The following is a 26,946-nucleotide window of genomic DNA, read 5'->3' on the forward strand; positions in this document are numbered from 1 at the left end:
GCTGAAATACCTGCTGAAATGTTTCAAATAAATGGTCAATTAAAGGATGTAGCTTGAACAAGCGGTCACGGTTTGGATCTTTCATATCTGGCTCAGATAACGGGCAGCAGTCCAGTTGAGATGCTGGGGATACACCCACTCATCGCCATCATCCGATGCGTCGTCATTCACAGTATCATGCAGCGCACGTTGCTGATCATCATTGTCGCTAAAATAGTCTTCAGAACTGCTACAATCGTGATCAGAATTATTGTCCAAAATCGCCTGCAAAACCTCACTTGAAGTCCGTTTACGTTTCGCCATATTCACAGCTTTCACTTTCGAATCACATCACGTGAGCGGCCAATACAAGCGCAGAGTTGTCGAAATACAACGTAGTAATACCCACGCCAAACTGTCCGTTATACTACTCGCCAGGCATTCACATAACCACAGGCAAATGTGCCGGATAATTCCGGCAGTAAGGCGTCGGCAATAAAGCTACGATGCCGGATATATCCGGCAGAGGGCGGTTAAGGGGTTAATTTCCTTTGGTGCAAGGACACTTTTGTAAGACTGCTGGAACTAAATAATCTGTGCTTGGTCACTAATGGTGGTTAGATGTTCTTATGCTGTTTGGAAAGAATGCTTTATGGACGTTGTTTAAAAATTAAGTAATCCAAAACAGATAGGCAATTCATTCTGAAAGAACTTTGATCCCATTATATTCATGGACATGGAAAATGTTTAGCTCATCTAGGAAAGAGAAAGTGTAACTTCATACTTTTGTAAAGTTTCAGTATCCCGATTTCAAGTTCAGAACAAAATGCTTCAAGAAAAATGTTTTACCTAATCTTGTTGTGTTCAGTGCTTTTTGGGAAGAAAGTGATCCTTCATACATGATTGATCCATTCTCCGATTTGAACTTGTACCTTGGAGAGAAAACATCCAGAAATAAACATATTTGTATATTTGTTTCACAATAGCATGTTTTTTCCCTTGTACATTCTATTTAGCTATTTGGTGGTGGTGCTCAACCTCTCACAAGTCAAAGAATTGCAAATTGATAACATTGCCAAATATCTGGTATTTAATTTGTAGAAAATGAAGGGAGAGGCAGAGCACAAGGTTATCAAAGAATACCCAGAGGTAAGTAGGAGTGAAGCAACTGGCTTCAGATTTTTTTTTTTCTTCATAGTTTTATATTTACAGTGATACATTTTGCACTGTTTATGACAAAGTAGCATATTGTGTTTCTATTAATTCAGTCTTGTTTGTGGGTTTTTGTTTCAGCTGTAATGTCCACATTTTTTCAATTTAAAGTTGAATACAGTGCTACAAGTTTTTTTTTTTTTTTTTTTTTTGGAGTTATAATTGATTTATAATGTGTGTTTTTTAGTATAAATACAGATTGTAATCTTACTCTTTATAGTGGAAGGTAAGCAGCAAGAGGAGTCAAGACTATCGGTACATTTTTGCTGTTCAAAAGTTTGCCACATTTTACAATAAATAAAAAAAAAAAAACAAAAAAACATCTGAAGTAGAAGAGAAAACAAATATACTTTCACAGACTATTTGCTTATTTTAAGTAGGCAAAGGTGTTACGGCTGTTATTTCCTTCTACAAGGGTAAACCGAAAGGAGATGCTTAATTTCTCAAAGAAAAATATTTAAGTTGACACATCCATACAATTGAGGCAAGATTAAAATGGACTACAAAATTTGAATGGAATCTGCTACTTTTGTGCCATGTGACTTTTTTGCTTTTAAGTTAATTGTCAAAACTTGATTGTGCATTCAGTTCAGAATTAACAAGAATTAGCCTCCTTCAGGCTTTGTGATTTTTACAGCAGCATTTGTCAAGCTTTTTAAATATAAAACTCTGGTTTATTGTGTTTAACACACAATGTAAATATATAAGGCAGATGTTCCACAATGTTTTTGGTAAAGTAGAAGAAATGTTACTCATTTTAAAGTATTTAAACATTTTAGCTTGATTAAAGACAGCAGGCTGAAACAGCCATTTAAGAAATGCAAGAACTAACAAGTTTATATTCTTTTTGGTGTTTAGTGGGATGCTTAGGGTATCAACCAAAAGTTAGTAAAGCTGCCATTTTTTGGTAAAGTTTTACATTTATGGATGGAAGCATGCTTTTTATGAACTTGTTAGTGTTGAACTCCTTATACCATGGCTTGCTCTTTCTTTCAAACCTAACTACAGCCTAGGATTTTATTAGCCACGTCAGATATAATCAGTGAGACTGATTGGTTAAATTGCCACTACACCAAGTTAAAGCAATATGTAGTGTTATGGTAATGAGCAAACTTGTAAACTCTTCAGGTCCGTGTTTCTTGCTAGACCATAATTCAAGTTATGTAAAAGATAAAATGTCACCCACAGAAACCTTATTTTGTTTCTCCTAAAATGCAAATTCACTTCATTAAAACTTTGACTGTTAGCCCATACCGATCTCCTCCTTCTAACTTATGAAGCATTAATCAAATTTGAAAGCAGCTGCAGTAATATTGTATATGTTTTAAGTTCTACAAAACTGTATGACATGTTTTTTTGTTGTATAGGTGGCTATAGAGCAAATGATGAAGAGGTTTTTTCAAAAACCACAGGTAAAATCTTAGTTCTTCCTTCCTTAAATTTATAATTGGTAAATCAGTAATTGCCATCTTTAAGAAACCTAATCGGCAAGTTGTATACAAGTTTGTGACCGTTTTTGTGTATGTCTCCCCGCAGCTATTTGCCCTTGTCTTTTCAGTGTTTTGGTAATCATTAATACACATCATTTAGGGTTCAAATTTTGCTGAAAACTTTTTTAATGTTGATTTTTGAGAACATAATTTTTGACCTATGCACTTTGTGAGCAACATACAGCCAAATGGCCAGTCCCATTTGGAGCTGCTTTGGCAAATAACTGTATAATATAGCCGCTTCCGATGGCTAAGGAGTTGGATGAAAGCAGCAATTTTTGTCTGACATTTTCAAATTGTTTGCCTTTGTTATGATTCCACGAAAGAACTTTTTTTGTTTTAATCACCAGCATTATTTGTACATGAGATTTGCCAAGTGAACCAATGTGTAGCACAGCGCACACCTGGGGATTTGTGCTAGTAAAAACCTTATTTAATTTGTAGCAGAAATTTGATTTTGCACAACAGCACTTTTTCTAAGTGTCAAATGCTAAACCGTGCTTCAAATCAAAAGTACCCTTTCTCAGTTACAGGTATGTTTTTCCCCACGACTGTGTTTTTGTAAGAGGCCAACCCACGTTGCAAAGTGCCCATTACATTGCAGACTCAAGTGCCCAGTTGGCTGTTAGTAACATTTTAGCTGTGTTGGGGGAGTGTGAGACTGCTTGATAGTTTAGTTTCTGTATAGAAGATGAAAATGCAATTTGCTTTAGGTTAGTGGTTTTGACAAAGTTTTCTTCTAAAATTGCCATGTAGACATCTGAAGATATTGCCAGTAGTGAAAAGCTGAAAATTTCATTTTAATAGTCTTCTGTTGTATGCATGGGATCATTAGGTCACTAGTTTATTTTATTTCAACATCATCCAATATTTTCTAAAATAATTCTTCTGCTGTTAGCTAAGTATCCTTGGCAAGAGGTGTTAATTTTTTTTGTTTTTGATTTGTTTTAATTATGATTATACATTTCATTGGTGAATAACAATCATGCATACATTTTAATGTGTGATGTTAAAACTTTTGACCAGTTGTATATTGTCTGTCTCTCTCTCTCTCTCTGATATATGGGCATATTGTGGGGAAAAAACTACAGAAAATCTTGACATTTTAAATGTTGTGCATGTTAGCTTTTTAAGTGTCTTTATGAGAAATTATGCACACTAATTTCCCAAGTTGATTTTATTTTTATTTTAGGATCCCTTAGTTCAACAGTAGAGGAGAATGGTGAAAAGACAGGTAAGGTTTTTTCTTTTTCAGTAACTATTCACCAATTCTTAACAAGTAAAAGTTAGTAAAAAGAAACGAGTAGCAGTGAAAATCTTTTGGGCTATTTATATGGGTTGCATTTAATTAAAACCTTCTGCTGACTGGAGTCAACCCTGATGCCAATGGCCGAGGGAGAGGCATGAGGAAGTGGAGACGCGGGAAGCGAGCGGGAGTCCATGCTAGGCTAAAAGCTAACCCTAGCCAGCCGGTGCTCCTGTCCATATTACTTTCTAATGTCTGCTCCCTTGACAATAAATTGGACTGCATCCGACTCCAGCGAACTACCCAGTGTGAGTATAGAGACTGTTGTCTTTTTCATGGAGACGTGGTGCAGAGACAGGGTTCCGGATGCTGCAATTCAGCTAGATGGACTAGCCGAGTTTCAAGCAGACAGAAATGCTGCTCTGTGCAGTAAGACTCGTGGTGGTGGACTGTGTGTTTATATCAACACGGAATGGTGCAGTAACTCTGTTATTGTTTCTAGCTACTGCTCACCGCTAGTGGAGGTTGTGATTGTTAAATGTAGACCTTTTTATTTGCCTCGGGAATTCACCAGCATCCACATAATCGGAGTTTACATACCTCCCAGCGCTAAGGACGCTCTCTGGGAATTGTACAGTGCCATCACAGACGTACAGAACACACACCCGGATGGACTGGTTATTGTCGCAGGAGATTTCAATCATGCGAATCTCAAGTCCGTGCTACCTAAATTCCATCAGTTTCTGGATTTTGCAACGAGAGGGACGATCACGCTGGATCTTATTTATACAAACATCCCTGCCACATACTGGGCGGAGCCCCGTCCAAACTTTTGAAATTCAGATCGCATCTCTGTCATGTTAATTCCAGCATACAGACCGCTCGTCATGTGCACCAAACTGGTTCTGAAGCAGGTGAGAACCTAGCCTGCAGAAGCCATCTCTGCTCTTCAAGAATGTTTTGAGTGCACTGACTGGGACATGTTTAGAGGCTACAACCAACAGCAACTGTATAAACATAGAGGAGTACACGTCATCAGTGACTAGCTACATAAATAAGTGCATTGATGACGTCACTGTCTCCAAGTACATCACTGCACACCCCAACCAGAAACCATGGATTACAGAGGAAGTGAGTGTGCTACTGAGGACCCGGGACTCTACCTTCATGGAATGTGACGAAATTGCCCTGAGAACAGCGAAAGCCAAACTATCCCGCACTATCAGAGCGCCAAAACGCGCACGTGCCCAGAGAATCCATGGACTTTTCCTACATGACAAAGATGCACGGATCATGTGGAAAGGCATCCAGGCTATCACTAATTACAGGACAACACCACCTACCTGTGACAGTGACACCTCCCTTCCAGATGTGCTGAATAACTTCTTTGCATGGTTTGAAGCACAGAACAACATGGTGATGAGGAAGACCACCTCTCCTCCTAGTGACCAAGCATTAAATCTGACTGTTGCTGATGTGAGAAATACTCTACGAAGAGTCAACCCACGGAAGGCTGCAGGACCAGACAATATTCCTGGCAGAGTACTAAGGGAATGTGCAGACCAGCTGGCAGACATTTTTACGGACATCTTCAACATCTCCCTGAGCACCGCCATCGACCCAACCTGTTTCAAAACCACCTCCGTAGTTCCTGTGCCAAAAAAGTCACAAGTGTCCATCTTCAATGACTACCGTCCTGTTGCACTCACATCCATCATTATGAATTGCTTCGAGAAGCTTGTCATGAGGTACATCAAAACCCTGCTGCCCCCCTCACTGGATCCCCTGCAGTTTGCTTACCACCGGAACTGTTCCAACAGATGATGCAATAGCCACCACTTTCCATCTGGCTCTCGCTAATCTGGACAATAAGGACACATACGTTCGAATGCTGTTTATCGACTTCAGCTCATCATTCAACACTATCATTCCTCAGCAGCTGATGGAAAAGCTGAGCCTGCTGGGACTGAACACCTACCTCTGTAACTGGATTCTGGACTTCCTGACTGAGAGACCTGTCAGTCAGTCAGGATTGGAAACAGCATCTCCAGAACCACCACACTGAGCACTGGAGCCCCTCAAGGCTGTGTGCTCAGTCCATTACTGTTCACACTACTGACTCATGACTGTACAGCAACGCACAGCTCTAATCATATCAAAATTTGCCGATGACACTACTATGGTGGGTCTCAGCAGCAACACCATGACAGTGCACTTGTTTTGTTATACTTTCACCTTTTGTGAAAGTGCTTATTTGATATTCGGACTTCAGTCTTCACACATTATACACTTCATGTCTGCCTTTTTTTGTTAGTACAAAAAACATGAAAAAAGTGTCTTAGGTATGTGTTCAACATTTCTGTCATGCTACACTTCGATCTTTGTAGTCACAGAACACACATATGAAGTACATGTATTTCAAATAACGATATTTTATTTAACCTATACAGCACTAGGTACTACTTCACTCCCTGATAAACCAGGCTTGAGCTGGGAGAGCAATTTTTGATGTTTCTGCGCCGGTGAGAGAATGGGATAGTAGGCAGCATGTGCTTATCAACACATTTACAAAACAAAAAACGCTGTTGAAGTGCAAACAGATTTAAAGTGGGCCATGTTTAAATAAGAGTTTTTTCGTAGGTTTTGACAATTGTAGTGTTAACCAGGTGTGAATGCTTTTTAAGGAGTCTGATCCCAATCAGTCTTTTTATAAAAAGTTAACCTTTCATATTTGTTGCTGCCTCCAGAAAAACTTAAAGTTAAATATCAGGTAAATTTTTTAAGTTTTAATGCCCAAATGAAGAGTGCTTTGTTAGAACTTTGTTTTAAATATCAGCAATATTGGTCAGAAAAGCATACTGTGCAAACTTGCAGCATTGCAAGCAAACCTATATTCAAACACGTGGTTAATTTTGGAGAGGCCATGAAAGACAAACTAGCAGACTGCCATTAGGTCATTGAAAACAGACAACAATTACTTATTTGAGCTATAGTGCAGCTCTGTAGCCACCGAGCTTTCGAAATTCAGGTAAAAGAAGCCTTCCTGCTTTATTAATCAAAAGACAAGATTCCGGTTAAAGCCGTATGCAGCTAAAGTTTTTAAAAAATGCATTTTAGGCAGTAAGCGTGTCTGTCATCAGCTTGCTAACCCAAACCTTGTGTTCTATCTTGGCAAAATGGATAATGGCTTCCTATAGAGTAAAAGATTACAAAAAAAATTTGTTGTGAATAATAATTTGTAATGTTACACCACAAAAAAAGAACTTGCTAGAATAGGGTCTTTGAATATGTCGTCACAGTGGAAAACTTCGAAAATTGCTTATTTATATAGTATTTCGCCCCTCTGTTACGCTAGACTGTTTTCATAGATGCGTGTGAAGGTTTCATGTTTAAATTTAACTTTTGTATTGTTTGAAATGAACACCTTTGCTGATGTGAGGAATTGTATGCAACCAGTAAATGTTGCATCATTTTAGTATCGTAAGACAGCTATACACAGCAGTTAGCCATATCTTACTTGTGGTATCGGATAAATCTTAGAAATCTTAGGTTAAAACTAGATGCCTTCTTTTTAAATTATGCATAGACATGGAGCTGTGTTGGTAAATTTACTTTCAGTGCTCGAAGACAGTTGGATTTTTTTCTTTTAGTGTGAAATGCTCCCAAACCACTTTCTCATACGTGTGCTGTTTAGCTTCTGCCATGTTGCCAATTACATTTTAAGTAAGAGTTTGAGTTAGTCGAGTAACCCCCTTACTTTTGTGACAGGCTTACAAGCCACTTGCTTAAAGATAATGCTTTAACTTAAAACTTGACTTGAAACTCCAGACTGGAAGCTAACATGAGACTTGCATGCTTAATGTAGGACTTAGTCCCATCTGGTTTTTTTTCCTGTGTTTTCAGATATTAAACATTTACCTGTCAATGAAGCTGTGATGTGTCATCACCACTACTGGTATTTTTTTTGTTTTTTGTAGGCCCTAAAGTGACATATGTTCCACCACCTCCACCGGAAGTTGAAGATTTAATCTTTGCTCATTATGAAACCGGAATCAACTTTGACAAATACGATGATATTGTCGTAGAGATTTCTGGTAAAAATGTTCCTCCAGCTATAATGGTATGTTTTCCATAGCTTACTAATTAATGCTCTACTTTTATTTTATTCCATTTTGGTTTTATAGGTTCAGTTCAGCTTGCAGGCATTGTCTTCAACAAATGGAGTAAAAACTCATTTCATTACATGTTGAGTTAATTTCTGCTCTTAAATTATTTTTTTTTTTTAATAATTTGAATTTTTTTACAACATTTTTATATAAATACTTGATATTCAAACAAGCCAGATTTGGTGTTGTGGTGAATGGAGTAATAACATTCTGTCTTGAACTAGTTTTTTGTTTTAAATGATTAACTTTTAGACTTGTATGGCATTGGGAGATTAGTGCTTAGTATGTTGTGCCATTCTTCAATAAGTAATGTTTGAAATACTAATGTCCCTTAAAGTTACCAGTTATTCACATTATCATTCTCTTCTTATGTTGACCATTGTTTTCATGGTGGTATTTAGAACTTTGAAGAAGCTGAGTTTTGTGATTCATTATGCAAGAACATTTCAAAATCGGGGTATTTAAAACCCACTCCAGTTCAGAAGTATGGTATTCCAATCATTTTAGCCGGGAAAGATCTGATGGCGTGTGCTCAGACAGGATCTGGAAAAACTGTAAGTTGGTGACAAATCTCAATGTTCATGCAGATTGTATAAAATTGTAAACATGCATATAGTAAAGATCCTTTTAAATTTGTGATCTAATCTGCTTCTGTTATGGTAGAACATGAAATTATTTTTAAGTTGTGTACTCTTACATCATTTAAACTTGGCTTTTTGTGTAAATCTGTCATTTGTGACAGTAAATATTAATTATATTCCTTTTGGAGATGAGAGAGAAGGTGGTTCATAAGGTGGTGTATGAAATTAGCGTTTTGTAGTATCAATTGTAATACTTCTGTTACCATAGATGATGCACTGCTAACTTTACCAATGTTCTAGAGAATACAGTACCCTGACATTACCAGGCATTTTTGAAAGCTGATGTACTAAATTTCAAATTAGTTGTTTTAAAACTAATGTAGTTAAAGAAAGCGAAGCATGACATTGCCTTAAGGGGCCTATCTGTTACTGTTGGCATATAAAAGTAAGGCTGCTTAGAATAAACTTCTGCTGAACTAGAATATTAGATTCTGTTGCAGTGTACTCAAGTCCTGTAAACACTTTCTTCAAAGATGCAATGCATTACATTTTTAAAAGTCTTCTATGTCTTGCCTTGTGTGTACCCTTAGTGTTTGTCCTATGCCTTTCTTTCATATTCTTGTCTCAGCCTCTCATAGCCAACACTTCCTCTCTCGATCGGATTCCCAAAAAGCGTACTTCTCAGACTGTTTTTGACCTTTTTTCTCTTCTTACAGGCTGCTTTCCTTTTACCACTTCTGCAACATTTGATGCAAGATGGTGTTGCTGCTAGTAGATTTAGTGAAATACAGGAGCCCGAAATAATAATTGTTGCACCAACAAGAGAGCTCATCAGTCAGATTTATTTGGAAGCAAGAAAGTTTGCTTTTGGGTAAAGTATAAGCTTTTGTTTTGTATTCCACAATGAAGCTGTGTGCTTAATTTGTCCTGTTACAGTAGACCTCCACGGAATCACGGTTGAGAGTTTGTGGCCTCAGTTCAGATTTTTCCTTAGAACCTAACTAATAATTGTTAGCGGAACCCACAAATATCCTCCAATTTTTAAGGCTTTTTTCATGGCAGTACTGTACTGTAGAGAGAACAGGAAGCAACCGTAGAGGATATTGCGGCTTGGGATGGTGAAAGTAGCCAGTCTGAGAGCATTGTAGCTATGCTACTAGAATTTGAAACTTCAACTCCCAGCAGTCCCTGCAGTGGCTCTGATTGGTGTTCTGCTGAGGGTGCAGTGGCTGTTGGAGTTAAAGGATGTCCGCGCAGCTTTTAGAAAGGGGGCCGGTGACAAAAGAAGAAAAACATTTTTGAAATTCATGTTTCAAGTTCCTGTCTGGCTGCCTTCTGTTGGGTCACCTGTATTTGCTCGTTTTGTCCTGTATTGTTTCGTGGCTGGGGTCTTCCGTCTGCCTGTGTACATGAGGACTAAGTGAATTCATGGCCATCCTGAACCCGTCCACCTGTCTTCACAATTTCAGGAACTACCAGTAGGACTATCTGTTTTCATCATTACATTTCATCCGTTGCCATTTTTCATGGACTTTACTGTTTGTGTTTTGCTTGTGCTTTTGTTGTATTTAATGTATAATCGCCGTAAGGGAACAGGGGTGGTATTGTTATTTTCATTTATTTCATTTGTTTTCATTACATTCTTTATTTGCTGTTTGATTACAGGTTTGCTTTGTTTTTGTCTGTGAGTGTGTGCAGGTTGGGCCAAGGCTGGGTGCATCCCTGGAATCTCCACCATAAAAATAAATAAATCGGTCTTCTTGACGGTGTAAATATTAGTGGCACCGGACCGCTACAGCGTTATTCATTTCTCCTTGCTGCTGGTTGACTGCTGCCCTGTGATGCATCTCCAGCTGTGTGTTCTCATGTTTTCCGTTTTATTGTTCTTAAAGCCCCCAGATGCTGCCAAAATGCCCTGCACCTTCTAAGGCTTCTGGCAATGAAAACACACTTGCATGAATTACAGTACATATAGCGGTAACTGATATTTTGCATTCTAGCACTGTGGGAGACATAGCAGTAAAGTACTGTATAGTACAGTAATCCCTCGCTATATCGCGCTTCGACTTCTGCGGCTTCACTCTATCGCGGATTTTTTATGTAAGCATATTTAAATATATATCGCGGATTTTTTGCTGGTTCGTGGATTTCTGCAGACAATGGGTCTTTTAATTTCTGGTACATGCTTCCTCAGTTGGTTTGCCCAGTTGATTTCATACAAGGGATGCTATTGGCAGATGGCTGAGAAGCTACCCAACCAGAGCGCGTATTACGTATTAATAAAACTCCTCAAATATATTATGAGCACAGAGGCTGTTCGCACCCCTAGAGGATACGGCTGCTTCTCAATATACACTGAAAGATTACCTTCACATTGCTCTCTTTCTTGCTGGGCTTACATATGGCTGATTTGTCAAGCGATAATCTTCCAGCACGGTGCTTTGCATACTTAAAAGATCAAACAGCATGTATTGATTTTTGATTGTTTGCTTTCTCGCTCTGACATTCTCTGCTCCTGACGGAGGGGGTGTGAGCAGGGGGGCTGTTCGCACCCCTAGACAATACAGACGCTCGTCTAAAAATGCTGAAAGATTACCTTCACGTTGCTGCATTCTGTGCAGCTGCTTTATCAAGCGACCTGCTTCCTGCACGGTGCTTCGCATACTTAAAAGCTTGAAGGGCACATATTGATTTTTGATTGTTTGTTTTTCTCTGTCTCTCTCTCTCTGACATTCTCTGCTCCTAACGGAGGGGGTGTGAGCAGAGGGGCTGTTCGCACACTGGCCTAGAGGATACAGACGCTCCTCTAAAAAATGCTGAAAGACTACCTTTACATTGTACCGGCGGTGCTTCGCATACTTAAAAGCCAAACAGCCCTATTGATTTTTGTTTGCTTTTCTCTCTCTCTCTCTCTCTCTCTCTCTCTCTCTCTCTCTCTGACGCGCACTCCTTTGAAGAGGAAGATATGTTTGCATTCTTTTAATTGTGAGACGGAACTGTCATCTCTGTCTTGTCATGGAGCACAGTTTAAACTTTTGAAAAAGAGACAAATGTTTGTTTGCAGTGTTTGAATAAAGTTCCTGTCTCTCTACAACCTCCTGTGTTTCTGTGCAAATCTGTGACTCAAGCATGACAATATAAAAATAACCATATAAACATATGGTTTCTACTTCATGGATTTTCACCTTTCGCGGGGGGTTCTGGAACGCAACCCCCGCGATCGAGGAGAGATTACTGTATACGAGTTTACCTTTACATTCTTTTTTTTAGGTAATGTATTAACCTGAGTTTGAAATGAAATTGAAGTGTTTGGGGACATAGGGTTTAAACTATAAAAATAGGCTTTTTTTTAAACTACATCCAGAATTCGCGGGTGCTCTATTAACATAACCCCCGTGAATTTTGGGGTTTACTGTATGTGTATATCTACCTTGTATTTTAAGCGTAACATGTTATAACGCTGCTTAATGGTTTTGTTGTCCAGGTTGGCTATCATGAAGAGTTTACACATTGTTCTTGCATTTTCAAGGGTTTTCCCTCATCTTCAAAAACATTTGTTACTTATATAAAAGCCAGATCGAATGTTTTACCTTGATTTATTTACTTCCCACAGCATAAAGTCACAAGTAGACTGCAAAGCTTCCTCTGTTTGATCGACAAGGGCATGCTCACAAATTACACGTGTAATGCCACGAAAAATGCCTGTTGTCAGTTTAGTACGCAAAAACAATGGTACGAGAATGCAGTTAGGCTTCTTTTTTGGGTACATACACTGTACAGATCTAAACACTAGTGTGGAGAGTCGCTCCACTACTCAAAACGTTTATTTTGGGACATGTGAAGACTCAAACCGGAGACCTTTTGAATAGGAGTTGGTGGTTCTTGCCACTATACTACCAAAGAAGTCACACCAACAAGCCACGCTAACCAGATTTCTTTTTCTTCGGTTATAGTTTTGAATAAAAGTGAACTTGTTCGGTTATACTTGTACCTTTTATGAAAGTGCTTACTTGATATTTGGACTCTTCACACATTATACACTTCGTGTCAAAATTTTTGTCATTAGTACTAAAACAGGAAAAGTTTGTCTTTTAGGTATGTGTTCAACATTTCTTGCATTTCTTGTCATCTTACACTTGGATCTTTGTAGACACGGGAAACAAGTGAAATGCATGTGTTCCAAGTAACTATATATTTTTTAGATTATACAGCTCTAGGTACTGGACTCCCTGATGAACATGGCATCAGTTGGGAGAGGTTTTTGCTGTTTCTGCGGTGGTGGGAGGATGGTGTAGTAGGCTGTTTGGGCTTATCGACACATTTACAAGACAAAAGACACTGAATGGAGATGTGCGAGCGGATTTAAGGTGGGCCGGATTTACAAATTTTTTCGTAAGCTTTGGTAATTCTAGTGTTAAACTAATATCTTGTATGCAGGGACCAGAGTGTGAAATTTAAATACCACAAAATTAATTACACACTTACATGTGCCTAACATGACAAAAGCAAAACTGGTGAATCCTACTCCACTTTGCACAAAAACAGCTGGTGGTTCTGCACCTTTTCAAAGTCCAGGAAATTTGCTAAGTCACGCCAAAGGCTAAAAAAGTTATTGCAATGGTGATAGAATGTACTGCGCCAGTTATTTATTTTTTTAAAAAAGTAGCCTAGTTTTTGGGGGTGGAGTTGATTAACACTAGAATCCCTGAAGCCTTTCAAGATATTGGTAATGCTATGCCACCTTAAATTCCCTCACGGCTCCTCCTCAGCATCTTTGTTTTGCAAATGTGGCAATCAGCAGGCAGCCTGCTCATTCATCCCCCATTGAGGCAGCTGAAGTCTGTCACTAAATTCTCAGAACTTTGAGTCGCTTTATCAAGGAATGTAGTGTACGGAATTGTATAGGGTAAATAATATTTGGAATACATACATTTCGTGTGTGTTACGTGTCAACAATGATCTGTGTAAATGTAGGATGACAGGAAGTAAGAGGCAAACACATTATTACTGTAATATGAAAAAAGTTTTAGTAATGTTGACATGAAGTGTGTGTGCGAAGACTGAAGTCCAGATATCAAAAACTTTCATAAAAGGTATAACAAAACCAGCTTTTATTTAAGAATATAACCAAAGAAAAATAAATTTATTCAATTTACATGTTGCCGGTAATGTGTAAAAACTGAAGCCAAATTATCGATCGTCACAACCTAAACATATCAGCTTGGCTGGTTGGTGCTAAGGCAAGAACGGCTGCCTTTTACTCAAAGGTTGTGGGTTAGAGTATGACTTCTCCCTCATTTGCTGTATTTAGTAGTGAACTGCTATCATTGTATAATAAAAAATATACATTTGATTTGAGTCGGTAACATCCAGTGTAAATTTCGCTACTTATAAAAGATATCGCTGAAGGGATATAAGCAGACACACAAATGCTGGTGAATCATGTCTTCTTGGTATCTTATTACCTCAATTTTTTTTTATTCAGTTTTATTCTTGAATAAAGGCACATTGGTTTCATTATACCTTTTGGTGAAAGTGTTCATTTTATATTCCAGTAACCACTTGAATGACATCAAATCTGATAATTGTTTCTCCATTTGCATTACAGAACCTGTGTTCGACCTGTAGTGGTGTACGGTGGTATTAGTACAGGATATACGATACGTGAAGTTTTGAAAGGTTGCAATGTATTATGTGGAACACCTGGAAGACTTTTGGACATTATTGGTAAAGGAAAGGTAGTACTTTTTTTTTTTTTTTTTTTTTGTCTTAACTGCTTTGTCTTTTTATGTAAAATTTCTTGCCCTTGATATGGCAGAATTATTCCCTATCCTGTAGAATTTTTTGAGAGTTGTTAGTACTCAAGATGAGAGTGCCTGGAGCACCAATCTCTCAAACATAGCTGGAATAAGTGAAGAATATCTATCAGTACATTACATTTTTCACATGTTCTGTAACCAGTCAAATCTAAATTCATCCTGCAATCACTAGAGTAGATGGTGTACTTATTTGAAGAAGTTTTAAAACAGTTACTGATGTACAAAAATATTCACTACATTCCACATCCCCTTGTGCATAGTAGTCTTGCATGCTTTGGTTGATGAGTTGTATACATTCCTCTTACCACAAGGGTAAATCTCTTGTTAGCTTTCTGTTCATTAGAAATAAACTTTCTTAACCATTCTTGTAATAGTTGCCACGTTGTTTTTTTATTATTATTATTTAGGGCTTTCTAAAGTGAGTGCCATTGCAAGGCTGTTTATGTACACATACACCATGCTTCCATTTCGAAGTACTTTTTTTGTGTAAATTGGAGCACAGCATTGTTCAGTTACATAATTAGGATCACACAGCATTCCTATGGTTTAGAATAGGATCTTAATTCACTCTCTTGGAGGCCCGCAGTGGCTGCAGGTTTTTGTTCTAACCAATTTCCTAATAAGATCATCCTTACTGATATTTAACTCCTGTTGCTTGATGGTGCTTTCATTTTTTGAACACAATTTTTTTTATTACATTGTAAAGCATGGGTCGTTACATACAGTCCTGGAGGGTTCCAGTGGCTGAAGGTTTTCAATTCTCCAGTTTTATAACTAGAACCCATTTATTTGCTGCTAAAGCATAGGACTTTTGGGCTTAATTTTAGTTAATCCATTTATGATTCTGAACCCTTAATTGCCTATTTTAGTTTTAAGCATCTTCATTTACATTTTAATTTAACCATCCATGGCAAGTGAAATGCAAGTAACAAAGATCAGCTCTCCAGATAACTTTAATTTACAATGGTAAATGTGGATCAATAATAATAATAGTAATACATTTTATTTATATAGCGCCTTTCTCATGCTCAAGGCACTTAGAGAATATAATAAAGAACGGCAGAATATACAGTATATAGCATTGTACAAACCAGATAAATAAAGAAGATTAAGACAGTAAATTCTGAAAAAAAAAAAGACAACATAATTGATGGTCTAGTACACACACACATACAGGTTACATGAGCACCTTGACAGAGAAGTAAACTGAGAGAAAGGTAATAAAGTCAAGTAGAGCTAAAAGCCTTCCTGAACAGATGAGTTTTGAGTTGTTTTTTAAAAGAATTCATGGAGTCAGCTGACCTGATTAATTTCGGTAGGTCATCCCAGAGTCTGGGCGCTATACAGCTGAAGGCCCTGTCACCCATGGAGTGTAGATTAGTGAGGGGCACAACAAGATTACCAGAATCAGAGGACCTTAGTGGGCGGGCAGGCACATAGTGATGGAGAAGGTCACTGATGTAGTTTGGTGCGAGGTTATTTAAAGCTTTGTAGGTTATTAGTAGGATTTTATATTCGATTCTGTAGGACACAGGGAGCCAGTGAAGACCGAGCAGGATGGGTGTGATGTGCTCGCTGCTGCTGGTTCGAGTAAGGACTCTTGCAGCTGAGGTTTGAATAAGCTGGAGCTGTGATATAAGATTAGAAGGGGCACCTGCCAGTAGGGAATTATAATAATCGATGCGGGATGTGATAAAAGCATGGACAAGTTTCTCAGCATTAGAGAAGGGGAGGAAGGAGCGAACACGGGTTATGTTACGGCGGTGAAAGTAAGAAAGTTTCTTAATGTGATTTATGTGGGCGGAATAAGTGAGGGAGGAATCAAAAATGACACCAAGATTTTTACGGCATAGGCAGGTCTGATGAGATCACTGCCAAGATGGACTGGGAAGGAGCTCATTTTATTAAGTTGCATTTTAGTCCCAATTTGCAGGAGTTCAGTTTTATTGCAATTTAATTTTAAAGAGTTCTGCTCCATCCAGGTTTTAATTTCACTAAGGCAGGTTGTGAGCTGGGAAAGCTGTGATGAAGTTCCACTTTTAACATTGAAGTAGAGCTGAGTATCATCTGCATAAAAATGATAACCCAGTCCATAACTACGGATAATATGGCCAAGGGGAAGCATATAAATACAGAAAAGCAGAGGACCGAGGACAGAGCCCTGAGGGACTCCTTGTGTGACTGGCACGGAGTTGGATCTGCTGTTGCCAAGACTAACAAACTCTTGCCTATCAGTCAGATAGGACTTGAACCACTGGAGGGCAGCGCCAGAGATACCCAGCATGTTTTCCATTCTGGACAGTAGGATGTCATGTCTAACAGTGTCAAATGCTGCACTGAGGTCTAACAGAATTAATATGCTAGTTTGTCCAGAGTCTGCTGCCATAAGCAAATCATTGGTTACCCGTAGCAGAGCAGTTTCACAGCTGTGCTGCACCCTGAAACCAGACTGAAAGGGTTCCATCAAATTATTAGAGGTTAGGTAATTGGTGAGTTGGGAAGCTACAACACGGTCAAGAACTTTTGACAGGAAAAGTAAGTGGGAAATAGTCCGGAAATTAAGATTGTCAGCATCAAGGCCAGACTTTTTTAACATTGGGGTTACAGATGCAATTTTAAAAGTGAGCGGCACAGAGCCAGTGTCAAGGGATGAGTTTATTATTGTTGTAACAGTCGGGATTATGGCATGAAGGCAGGATTTAAGTAGTGTGGTGGGGATGGGATCCAGTACACAAGTAGTCGGCCTCATCTTACAAAGCAGGTTATTAACAAACGCAGAAGTGACTGGTGAGAACTTAGAGAAGGAGCTGGATGGAATGGGAAAACAGGGAGAGATATAAACAGATGATATATTTGTTAGTTGAATTATTTAGATCTTTAATTTTGTTACGGAAAAAGTGGAGGAATTCCTCACAGACTTCAGTAGAAGAGGTAGTTGGACCAGATGCGGGTTTGAGTAGTTTATTAACTACAGAGAACAAAACCCTTGGGTTATCATGGCCACTTTCTATTATTCTGCCATAATGGGTGTTCTAGGCAGAAGTTAGTACTTCTCTGTAAGCTCTTTGGTGGTCAGAGAAAGCCTGGATGTGCACGGTGAGGCCAGTCTTACGTGACATTCTCCCAAGGCGTCGGCCAGCTGCTTTCATAGATCGCAATTCTGAGTTATACCAAGGAGCTGAGCGTTTAACGGAAACCTCCTTATGTTTTAAAGGAGCCGTTTTATCTAATGCTGAATGAAGGGCTGAGTTATAGTGGTCAACAAAACAAAACTATCTAGTGTTGATGGAATAGGTGCAGACAGTAGAAGATCAGAAATGGATCCAGAAAGGATAGAGGGACAGATATTTTTAAGGTTTCTGTAAGAAATTTGTCGTTTACAGGTAGGAGGTGGGAGAGGTAATGAGACAGTGAAAAATACTGCTTTATGGTCAGAGTCTCCCAAATCAGTGCTGTAAATGTTGGCAACAGATAGTCCAGAACTGCAGATCAGGTCCAATATATGACCGCCAGAATGTGTGGTGTTAATATGTTCAGAAATGAGAGGGAGATGATCGAATTGCAAATTTTAGTCCACAAAACCTATGGATAATGTTCCCTGAAAAGAAAGCAACAATGTTATTAAAAATTAATCTTGGTTTAATGAAATCCCCAACAAGCAATATACTGTAGATAAATACCAAGGTTCATTATCAGCCAGGACTGTCTTCTAGTTAGGAAATTGGAAAGTCTGTGCTTTAGTGTCTAGTTCTTTGCCCCACTACTCCACACTGTTCTCATGACGAAATGATGTTCATTGTTGGATAGGTATGAATGGAATGATGTAATTTAAAATTGTGTAAACAGTGGAAAAAAAACAGGGAGAAACACTAATATGGAAATTTAAATTGTAAAAATTAACACACAACTGTATGGGTGGGGATCATTTTGTAACTGTAAAGTCTTACAAGTATCTGAACACTTTTAATAGTCTCTGACTTCCCTTTGTCTTTCTACAGGGTTAGCCTTTTATTTTACCACAAGTCATCATTTAGTGAATTAGAGACTAAAAAAAACCTTTAGCGACTGGGTCAAGGGCACAAGGATGGTGTTAACTGATTAATATTTCAACATTAGGCTTTTTTTTTTTTTTTTTATTAAAGAAATTTAGTTGACTATGTTCATTATGTTGATGATCAGCAAGATTTGTTCTTGAGGTATCCAGTTTACTACTGTACATTTTTACTAAAAACAAGGAGCTTTGAAATTGACTTAAGTGGTTTCCTATTTTTCCCATGTAAATCCGTTAATTTAGAATTAGGTTTAACAGTCAATTGTTTAGTAGCATCAAATTGACTTTTAAGTAGAGTGTAAAATGTGTTCCATAATTGCACGTATATTCAATAAACAAAAATGATTCAAAGATTTAAGTTTTTCCACCTTAAAGTAAATCCTAATTAAAATAAACACGTTTACTTAATATACTTATTTTAAATTGGTAAAATTAATCCACAAAGATTACTTTTTTAGCAGTGAATGAAGCTTATGCTTTGTGGTTAAACGATAAACATGAATTAATATTTTATTATAATTCTATTCAGATAGGTATTTTGGGTATTTTCTAAACAGATTTTTAGGACTTCTCTATTAAACTTCTAGGTTGCAGTTAAGAAAGCTAAACATGATTTCTTCACTGATTTAGTATCCTGTCGTTCTTATTTAATTCAATTAATGCGGCCATTCACCCTCATTCTGTGACAGGATTAAATAGTACTGTTCTTTCATGTGAGCAGTTTTTCATTCTGTCAGTAAAATTGATACAATCTGCTGTGGTATTGTTCCATCTGGCTATGAACTTCCTACTGTTAATCATGGCTCTGTCTTGGAATCATTTGATCTTGTCTCACTTTCACAGTTTAAAAGTACTATTGACATCCTTAAACCTACTCTGTCCTCTTGATATTGTACCACCACGCCTCTTAGTGGAAGCCTTTGATGTTTTGGGTCCACCTTTACTAGCCATTATCAATGGTTCTATTAGTGAGGGGGTTGTGCCCTCATTTTTTAAACATGCTGCGGTGCGTCCCTGCCTAAAAAAGGCAGAATTAGTTCCTGGAGTTTTAGCCAATTTTCGTCCGATTTCCCATTTGCTATTTCTGGCTAAAATATTAGAATTATTTATAATCGATTGATCACCTTAACTCCAATAATTTGAGATCTACCAGTCTGGCTTTAGGCGTTATCATGATGTTGAGACTCCTGAAGTATTCAATGACATCTTGATTACTGACTTGGGTGGCACTGCAGTCCTTGTCCACCTTGACCTGTCCGCTAGGCCTTTGACACTATTGGCCATGAAATATTGCTGTTGCGGCTTGAACATCTTGTTGGTCTTAAAGGAGCTACTCTTTACTGGTTCAGGTCATATCTAATTGGTAGACACTTTTTAGTGACTTTAAATTCCTCTCTTTTTTGTCTACTGCTTCTCTTAAATGTGGTGTTCTTCAGGGATCCATTTTGGGTCCTATTTTACTCTCTCTATACCTTCACCCAATTGGAGCTATTTTTAGGAATATTTAACATTTCTTTTCACTGCTATGCTGATGATACACAGGTTTATATTCCCGTCTGCAACTCTGCAATGAATCAACTGCACTACTGTCTTTGATCTAAGACCCTGGATGGCTAATAATTATCTTGATCTGAATCAAAGTAAAACAGAGGTGCTTATAGTGGGTCCATCAGCTAAAGCCCAAATTGGTCTTGAACTTTTCAGCTCTTTCTGTGTTTTTTGCAAACCAAGTCCGCAATCTTAGTGTTATCTTTGATAGTAACCTCTTTTGAGAAACAGATTAAATCTGTAGATAACAGTTGCTTTTTCTAGCTTCGTCTTTTAGGTAAGATCAAGCCTTTTTTATCTTCTAGGCATCTTGAGCAAGCTACTCAAGCTTTTATTTTTTCTCACCTTGATTACTGCAACTCGCTGTATTCTGGGATTAGCAAATCCCCGATACGCAGGATACAGTTGGTCCAGAATGTTGCCGCTCGCTTTCTGGTTGGGGCAAGAAAGTCTCATTCTGTTTCTCCAATATTAGCTTCTTTACACTGGCTGCCTGTCAGTTTTCGAATTGATTTTAAAATCTTGTTAGTTTTTTAATCTTTACATGGGCTTGCTCCTGCCTATTTATCTGAATTGTGTGCTTTACACCAGCCATCTAGAGTGCTTAGATCCTCTGGTCAGTTGTCTCTCTTGTTGTCCCTCGTACCAAGTGTAAAACTAAGGGGGACAGGGCTTTTGCAGCTGCTGTTCCTCGCCTGTGGAACACTCTAACCTCATTACATAAAGGACTCATCTACAACTGAACTGTTCAAAACAAGATTAAAGACTCATTTCTAGTCACTTGAATTCTGTGACCTTCAGTAACACTGATGGTTTCCTCATTGTGATTATGTAACCTATTATTTTATGTTCATTTATTTCAATTTGTTAATTGTATGTTTTCTTTTTCTTTTATTGTAAAGCACTTTGGCCACAGCATTCCTGTATTGTTTTAAATGTGCTATATAAATAGACATTGACATTGCAGTTCAAGCTTGTAATGTGTACATAGTAGAATGAAATTCTAGCTGTACTTCGTCAACAAAAATCAAAAGACACGTGTTTGCACTGTCGTGTGGTTGGATTTTTTTTATGTTCAGTACTTTGGTCTGTAAAGCATGTTGTGTATATGATTTGCACACTCTTAAGACAAGTAAAGACGAATAAAACTATTCAAAGAAACTAATCTCTGCATGCACAAAATAACTTGAATAATGTTTTCTGACCTTTTATTCTACTTTCTCTGGCCGTGCTACTGTCTGACTTTTCCTGACAGATTTTTGCAATTATCTCTAATATTCTTATTTTTGCAATTTGATTTAGGTTGGCCTAAGTAAAGTGAAGCATCTTGTGCTGGATGAAGCAGACCGCATGTTAGATATGGGCTTTGAACAAGCAATGCGTAAACTGGTTTCTTTTCCTAACATGCCCTCAAAGGATTTGCGACAAACACTGATGTTCAGTGCCACCTTCCCAGAGGATATTCAGAAGTACGTGTATTTTTAATATATGAACAATGCACAAGAATGTTGTAAGGATTTGAGCTATTGCTCCTGTGCACTCCGTTTCTCTTATTTGGTTGGTCACATACTTTTAAGTTTTATGATCAGACTTACTGTTTTCTGTCTGGAACAACTGATAACACTAGCATAGTAGCTAGTACTCTGCCTCAACTCAACCAGAAGCTTAGATTCAGATTCTAACTCTGCTACTGCTAATTTGGCACCTTCTATGTTTTTCAGAAATGTATTCTGAACGTTTCTTCTGTCACTTATAAGAGGGGTGTCAGAGTCGTTTTTCAGTAGATAATCGCTGTAAGCACAGACTATATTAACTGTTTGAATGTCTTTAGAGCTTCAGCCATTTCACTATACAAGTTTGGGAGTTTTTTTTTTTTTTTTTAATACTGGGTGTCCCCCAAAAATGTAAACACAAATGTAGTTTATTAAGATACATCTAAGTTTTGTAATTTAAATTAAAGAACACAAATATAGGATCCGTTATTACAAGTGTTCGAGCTACTGGCTGCTCTGGTCCAGGCACTGCTGATAATGCAGGCCAATGGATTTGTAAACATCACAGATCTTTTCATTTGGTATTTGTGCACATTCTCTTTCATTGACTACTTTCAGTTTATTTATTGTTGAGGTTTTTTGAGCTAAAGCTTATCTTTGTGGATGTGACCTTTTTTTTTTTTTTTATATATAGTTCTTTGCCATGAGGTCTGGTCAGCACAAGGGTGACCTCTTTGCCCAACCCATTTGTTAGATTTCTGTCAACATAGGCCCTCACATCATGTTGGTTCTGGGGTGGTGACCAATAAAACTGCTCCTCATCCCCAATCCCCCTCTCTAATGCATGGCAGGATAGATTACTGGAGCAAGTTCAAGTATACGCCACCAGTTGCAGTGTTGTCTTGATAAACAATGTATTTATAATCATTCAAATTGTGTATACCCTTTATGTAGATTTTCTTTTATGATGTCTGTGCTGTTACTCTGTTTGCTTCCTCAGATTTCATTTATAAATCTTTTTTTTAAATTTGTGCATTTGTGAATGCACTAAATTAACCAACATTTAAGAACATTGCTAACTTGCTAACTAACAGCATTGCCATGTGCTGATTCATATTTGAATAGAAAGACGACTTTCATTGTTCACAAGTGGAGCATTCATATAATCCAGTCTGTTTCAAAACTTCATAACTATGAAGCGAGTTAAAGGCATCGTTTCAAAGATTACTAAATTATTTTTTGCATTTGATTGGATAATTCAGCTTTTCTTTCAGAATTGTGTGGATTAAAGCATCACATAAGTGTTTACACTTTTTTTTTTTTTTTTTTTTTTTTAACCCATTTAACTCCATGGAAGTGAACAGAAATTCAAAGCATCAAAAACAAAAAGCATCAATGTTGCTGATTTAAGATTTTTTTTTTTTTTGTTTACATTTCAGAGTGGACCCTGTCATCCAATTTACTTTTATGTAGATATGTGTTGAAGTATATCCCAGCAAATGGTTGCAGGACAGTTTTTTCATTTTCCATTATGGTGCTCTAATATAATAGCATTGTGATTTATGTGAGTAGACTGACAAACCTACTCAAAGGAATGGTTTCACTTTTTAAAAATTGTAAGACACAATCTGAGTTTTTTGATTCATTAATTACCACAGCTGGATGCACTCTCACTGCTGTGGAACTGGATACATTTCTGACACTTTCAGAATTACTAGATGCTATTATCTTAGAGTAGGCAAGCAGCTGGCCCTGATGGCTACCCAGTGGAATTTTCTTAAAAAAAAAAAAAAAAAAGTTAGCTCCACTTCTATTAGCAACATTTATAGAAGCTAAAGACAACAAAATTCTACCTCTAAAATGAGGACTTATTACAATGTGAATCATACTGACTAGTCTCTTCTGAATAATGACTTTAAAATACTGAAGTTCTGGCCAGAAAGATTGAGAAAGCACTTCCTTCATAAGACCAAACCCTGTTTATTAAAGGCAGACACTTAACATCTAACCTGCGACATTTGTTTAACATAATTATATTCACTCATTAAATCTAACACCCCAGAACTGATTATCTTTAGATGCAGAAAATTTATTTCATACAGTTGAATGTGACTCTTCACAATATATCACAAATTTGGGTTTGTCCCAAAAATACAGGCATGGATCAAACTACTTTTTACTAGTCCTGAAGCCTCAGTTTGTATTAACACTACTATTTCACACTTCTTCAAATTAGAATGTGGTATACGACATGGATGCCCCTTATCACCTCTGCTCTTTGCAGTTGCCATTGAACCATTTGGCTTATGCTTTTGAAATACCTCAGAGATAAAGGGGATTGTCAGAAGGACTTGAACAGAAGATATCTCTTATGTGCAGATGATATAGTATTGTGTATATATCTGACCCACACAGTTCTGTGCCAGCAGTCCTAAAAGCCTTAGCAGATTTTCAAAAGATACCTAGCCTCAAATTACTGTCAATACACTTGTAATTCAATTGCCCTTTACTCTCTCAGAATATGGAACCAATGTAGAAAGCATTTTAAGACTGAAGAAATATTGATCAGTCTTGAACTATATATCATCTCCATTTATAAAAATATCTTAAAATCCCTTCTTTAATAAATCCCCCGGAACTTACTGGGGAATGGATCTGCCACTTAATATTTCAGAAAAGGAATGGAATGCAGCCATGGATAGAGTACACTCTAGCTCCATATCCACAAAGCATTCAGTCATTCAACTTAGTGTTTTATCAAGCATGTTTATCTAGATTAAAATTGTCTGAAATGTTTACAGGGCAAGTGTCAACCTGCGAATGTTGCTTTCTAGTCCCAGCCTCACTGGACTGCATGTTCTGTGCATGGACCAAATTAGCAACATTTTGGACGAATATCTTTGCATGCCTTTCAGACAGCCTCGGTGTCACAATCACTCTGAACCCATTAACTGCTGTGTTTGGTGTACTCCCATACGGGCTTAAATTGGTAAAGGACAAACAAATTGTAATTGCCTTTACTACATGACTAGCATGCAGACTTGCTCAACTGGAAGAATCTCTCCCCATCACTTAAGTCAGTGGGTAACTGATGTTCTATACTACTTGAAATTGCAAAAAAATCAAACTCTCACTTTGAAGATCTGCCTCAAAACTAATTTAAAACTAGGGGGCTGTGCCCCCCTGCTTGCTTCCGGGATTGGTTTACCGGATATACAATTTAAAGAGATTATTTTCATGGGAATTGTTACATATGCATTATTTTCACTTTTTCTTTAAAACTTTAGTAAAAGCAATATTTGGAATTTTCTTCAAGATTGCATTGAATTTTGATTCTGTGTTTGGACTTGCATCGTGACAACGTAACGTATAACTGCTTGTGAGGGAATATTGTTTTTCCCCTCTAATAAATATAATAATATTTAATAAATATCTCGAATGTTTGTCCATGCTCTTTCTTCTTCGCTTTGTCATTGACGTGTCGTCTAGAACGTATAAAATTATTGTCCTGATAAAATTTCTAAGAGCGCAGGAAGTGTGTGAGACGAAGCGTTCACACGACTGAGGTTAGGTGACCGTGGTCTTGTCTGAAAATAGTTGTAAGTAGGGCGTGACTTGAAAGAATCATGTTAAAAGTCTGTCTCACGGGACTTAATACTGCACCAACGTTTTAGGAATCTCTTAATTCTCACTGGCAACACGAGTTAGATGATCTATAAGTCTCAGACTTAGTTTAAATCCAAACAATGTATTCGAGCTTTTTGCGCTGTTCCATTGTTTCACCGAGTAATTTCCATTTGTTCTAATGCAATCTTTCCTATCCTTTTTTTGAGACTTTGGCATTTTCGTACTTTCATTATCTCTAACTTGCTGTGCATGTGTACCGGGCCAACATTTTTGAATTCTTTACGACGGTCTACTTTATCTACTCTGTGTCCTTTATTTCCAGCCCCGGGCGTGGTTAAATCTTTCTTGTGGGGACGTAGAATGCACACTATGGAGATGCGGTCGGATCAGCCACAGTCTTGCTGCTGCTGGCGAGCTGCGTCTTCTGTTTGTCGCGTCAATCATTTAAAAGCCTGTCCAGCAGCTATCCTTTTGTCACTTCGCGTCTCTGCCACTCGCATTGTGAGGGGGGGGGGGGGCTAAATGCACACTAAGGAGATGCGGTCGGATCATCTGCTGGCGAGCTGTGTGTCGTGCTTGTCGTGTCGATCATTTAAAAGCTTATACAGCAGCTGTCCTGACGTCCTGCGAGACAAGGCAGTGAGACAAAAGTGTCTTCCGAGAAGGTCACGTCTTGTCTCCCTCTTAAGATTTTTTTTTTTATAATCGAGAGATATGGCAGGATCTAATCAATAACATTTTACATTTTTTATTTTTTTTCTCTGTACATTGCTGCAGTCATCTTTCCCTTTATCCTGACTAGTCTCCCAGTCCCTGCCACTGACAGACATCCCCACAGCATGATGCTGCCACCACCATGCTTCACTGTAGGGATGGTATTGGCCTGGTGATGAGCGGTGCCTGGTTTCCTCCAAACGTGACGCCTGGCATTCACACCAAAGAGTTCAATCTTTGTCTCATCAGACCAGAGAATTTTCTTTCTCATGGTCTGGGCGTCCTTCAGGTGCCTTCTGGCCAGCTCTAGGAAGAGTCCTGGAGGTTTCGATCTTCTTCCATTTACGGATGATGGAGGCCACTGTGCTCATTGGGACCTTTTAAAGTAGCAGACATTTTTCTGTAACCTTCCCCAGATTTGTGCCTCAAGACAATCCTGTCTCGGAGGTCTACAGACGATTCCTTTGACTTCATGCTTGGTTTGTGCTCTGACATGAACTGTCAACAGTGGGACCTTATATAGACAGGTGTGTGCCTTTCCAAATCATGTCCAATCAACTGAATTTACCACAGGTGGACTCCAATTAAGCTGCAGAAACATCTCAAGGATGATCAGGGGAAACAGGATGCACCTGAGCTCAATTTTGAGCTTCATGGCAAAGGCTGTGAATACTTCTGTACATGTGCTTTCTCAATTTTTTTTATTTTTAATAAATTTGCAAAAATCCCAAGTAAAGTTTTTTCACGTTGTCATTATGGGGTGTTGTGTGTAGAATTCTGAGGAAAAAAATGAATTTAATTTATTTTGGAATAAAGCTGTAACATAAAATGTAGAAAAAGTGATGCGCTGTGAATACTTTCCAGATGCACTGTACGTGTATGTTGTCAATTTTAGTTTAAGTTGTTTGCAATCTTTGTTCAATAAAAAGGCTCTATATTTTGACTGCATCTGTCATCCACTCGTGCATGGGGAAAAAATATCGTCCAATACTGTGAAACCGGTATAATTTTGAAAAATAC

At 38.0% G+C, this 26,946-nt stretch overlaps 1 protein-coding gene across 1 annotated transcript in view; it reads left to right on the forward strand.

The window, feature by feature from the left end:
- The window catches only part of ddx4 (DEAD (Asp-Glu-Ala-Asp) box polypeptide 4), a 68,946-nt gene that overhangs the window by 15,018 nt on the left and 26,982 nt on the right, over positions 1–26,946 (forward strand). The window contains exons 8-15 of the mRNA XM_051929590.1: positions 1,081–1,128; positions 2,559–2,603; positions 3,874–3,915; positions 7,905–8,047; positions 8,495–8,647; positions 9,391–9,545; positions 14,283–14,412; positions 21,395–21,561. Coding sequence (XP_051785550.1) covers positions 8,045–8,047; positions 8,495–8,647; positions 9,391–9,545; positions 14,283–14,412; positions 21,395–21,561 — 608 coding nt within the window. The 5' untranslated portion in view covers positions 1,081–1,128; positions 2,559–2,603; positions 3,874–3,915; positions 7,905–8,044. The remainder of the gene's footprint in view (positions 1–1,080; positions 1,129–2,558; positions 2,604–3,873; positions 3,916–7,904; positions 8,048–8,494; positions 8,648–9,390; positions 9,546–14,282; positions 14,413–21,394; positions 21,562–26,946) is intronic.

This window comes from Erpetoichthys calabaricus, chromosome 7 (genome assembly GCF_900747795.2).
Source record: "Erpetoichthys calabaricus chromosome 7, fErpCal1.3, whole genome shotgun sequence".
In the NCBI taxonomy this organism is placed as follows: Eukaryota; Metazoa; Chordata; class Cladistia; order Polypteriformes; family Polypteridae; genus Erpetoichthys; species Erpetoichthys calabaricus.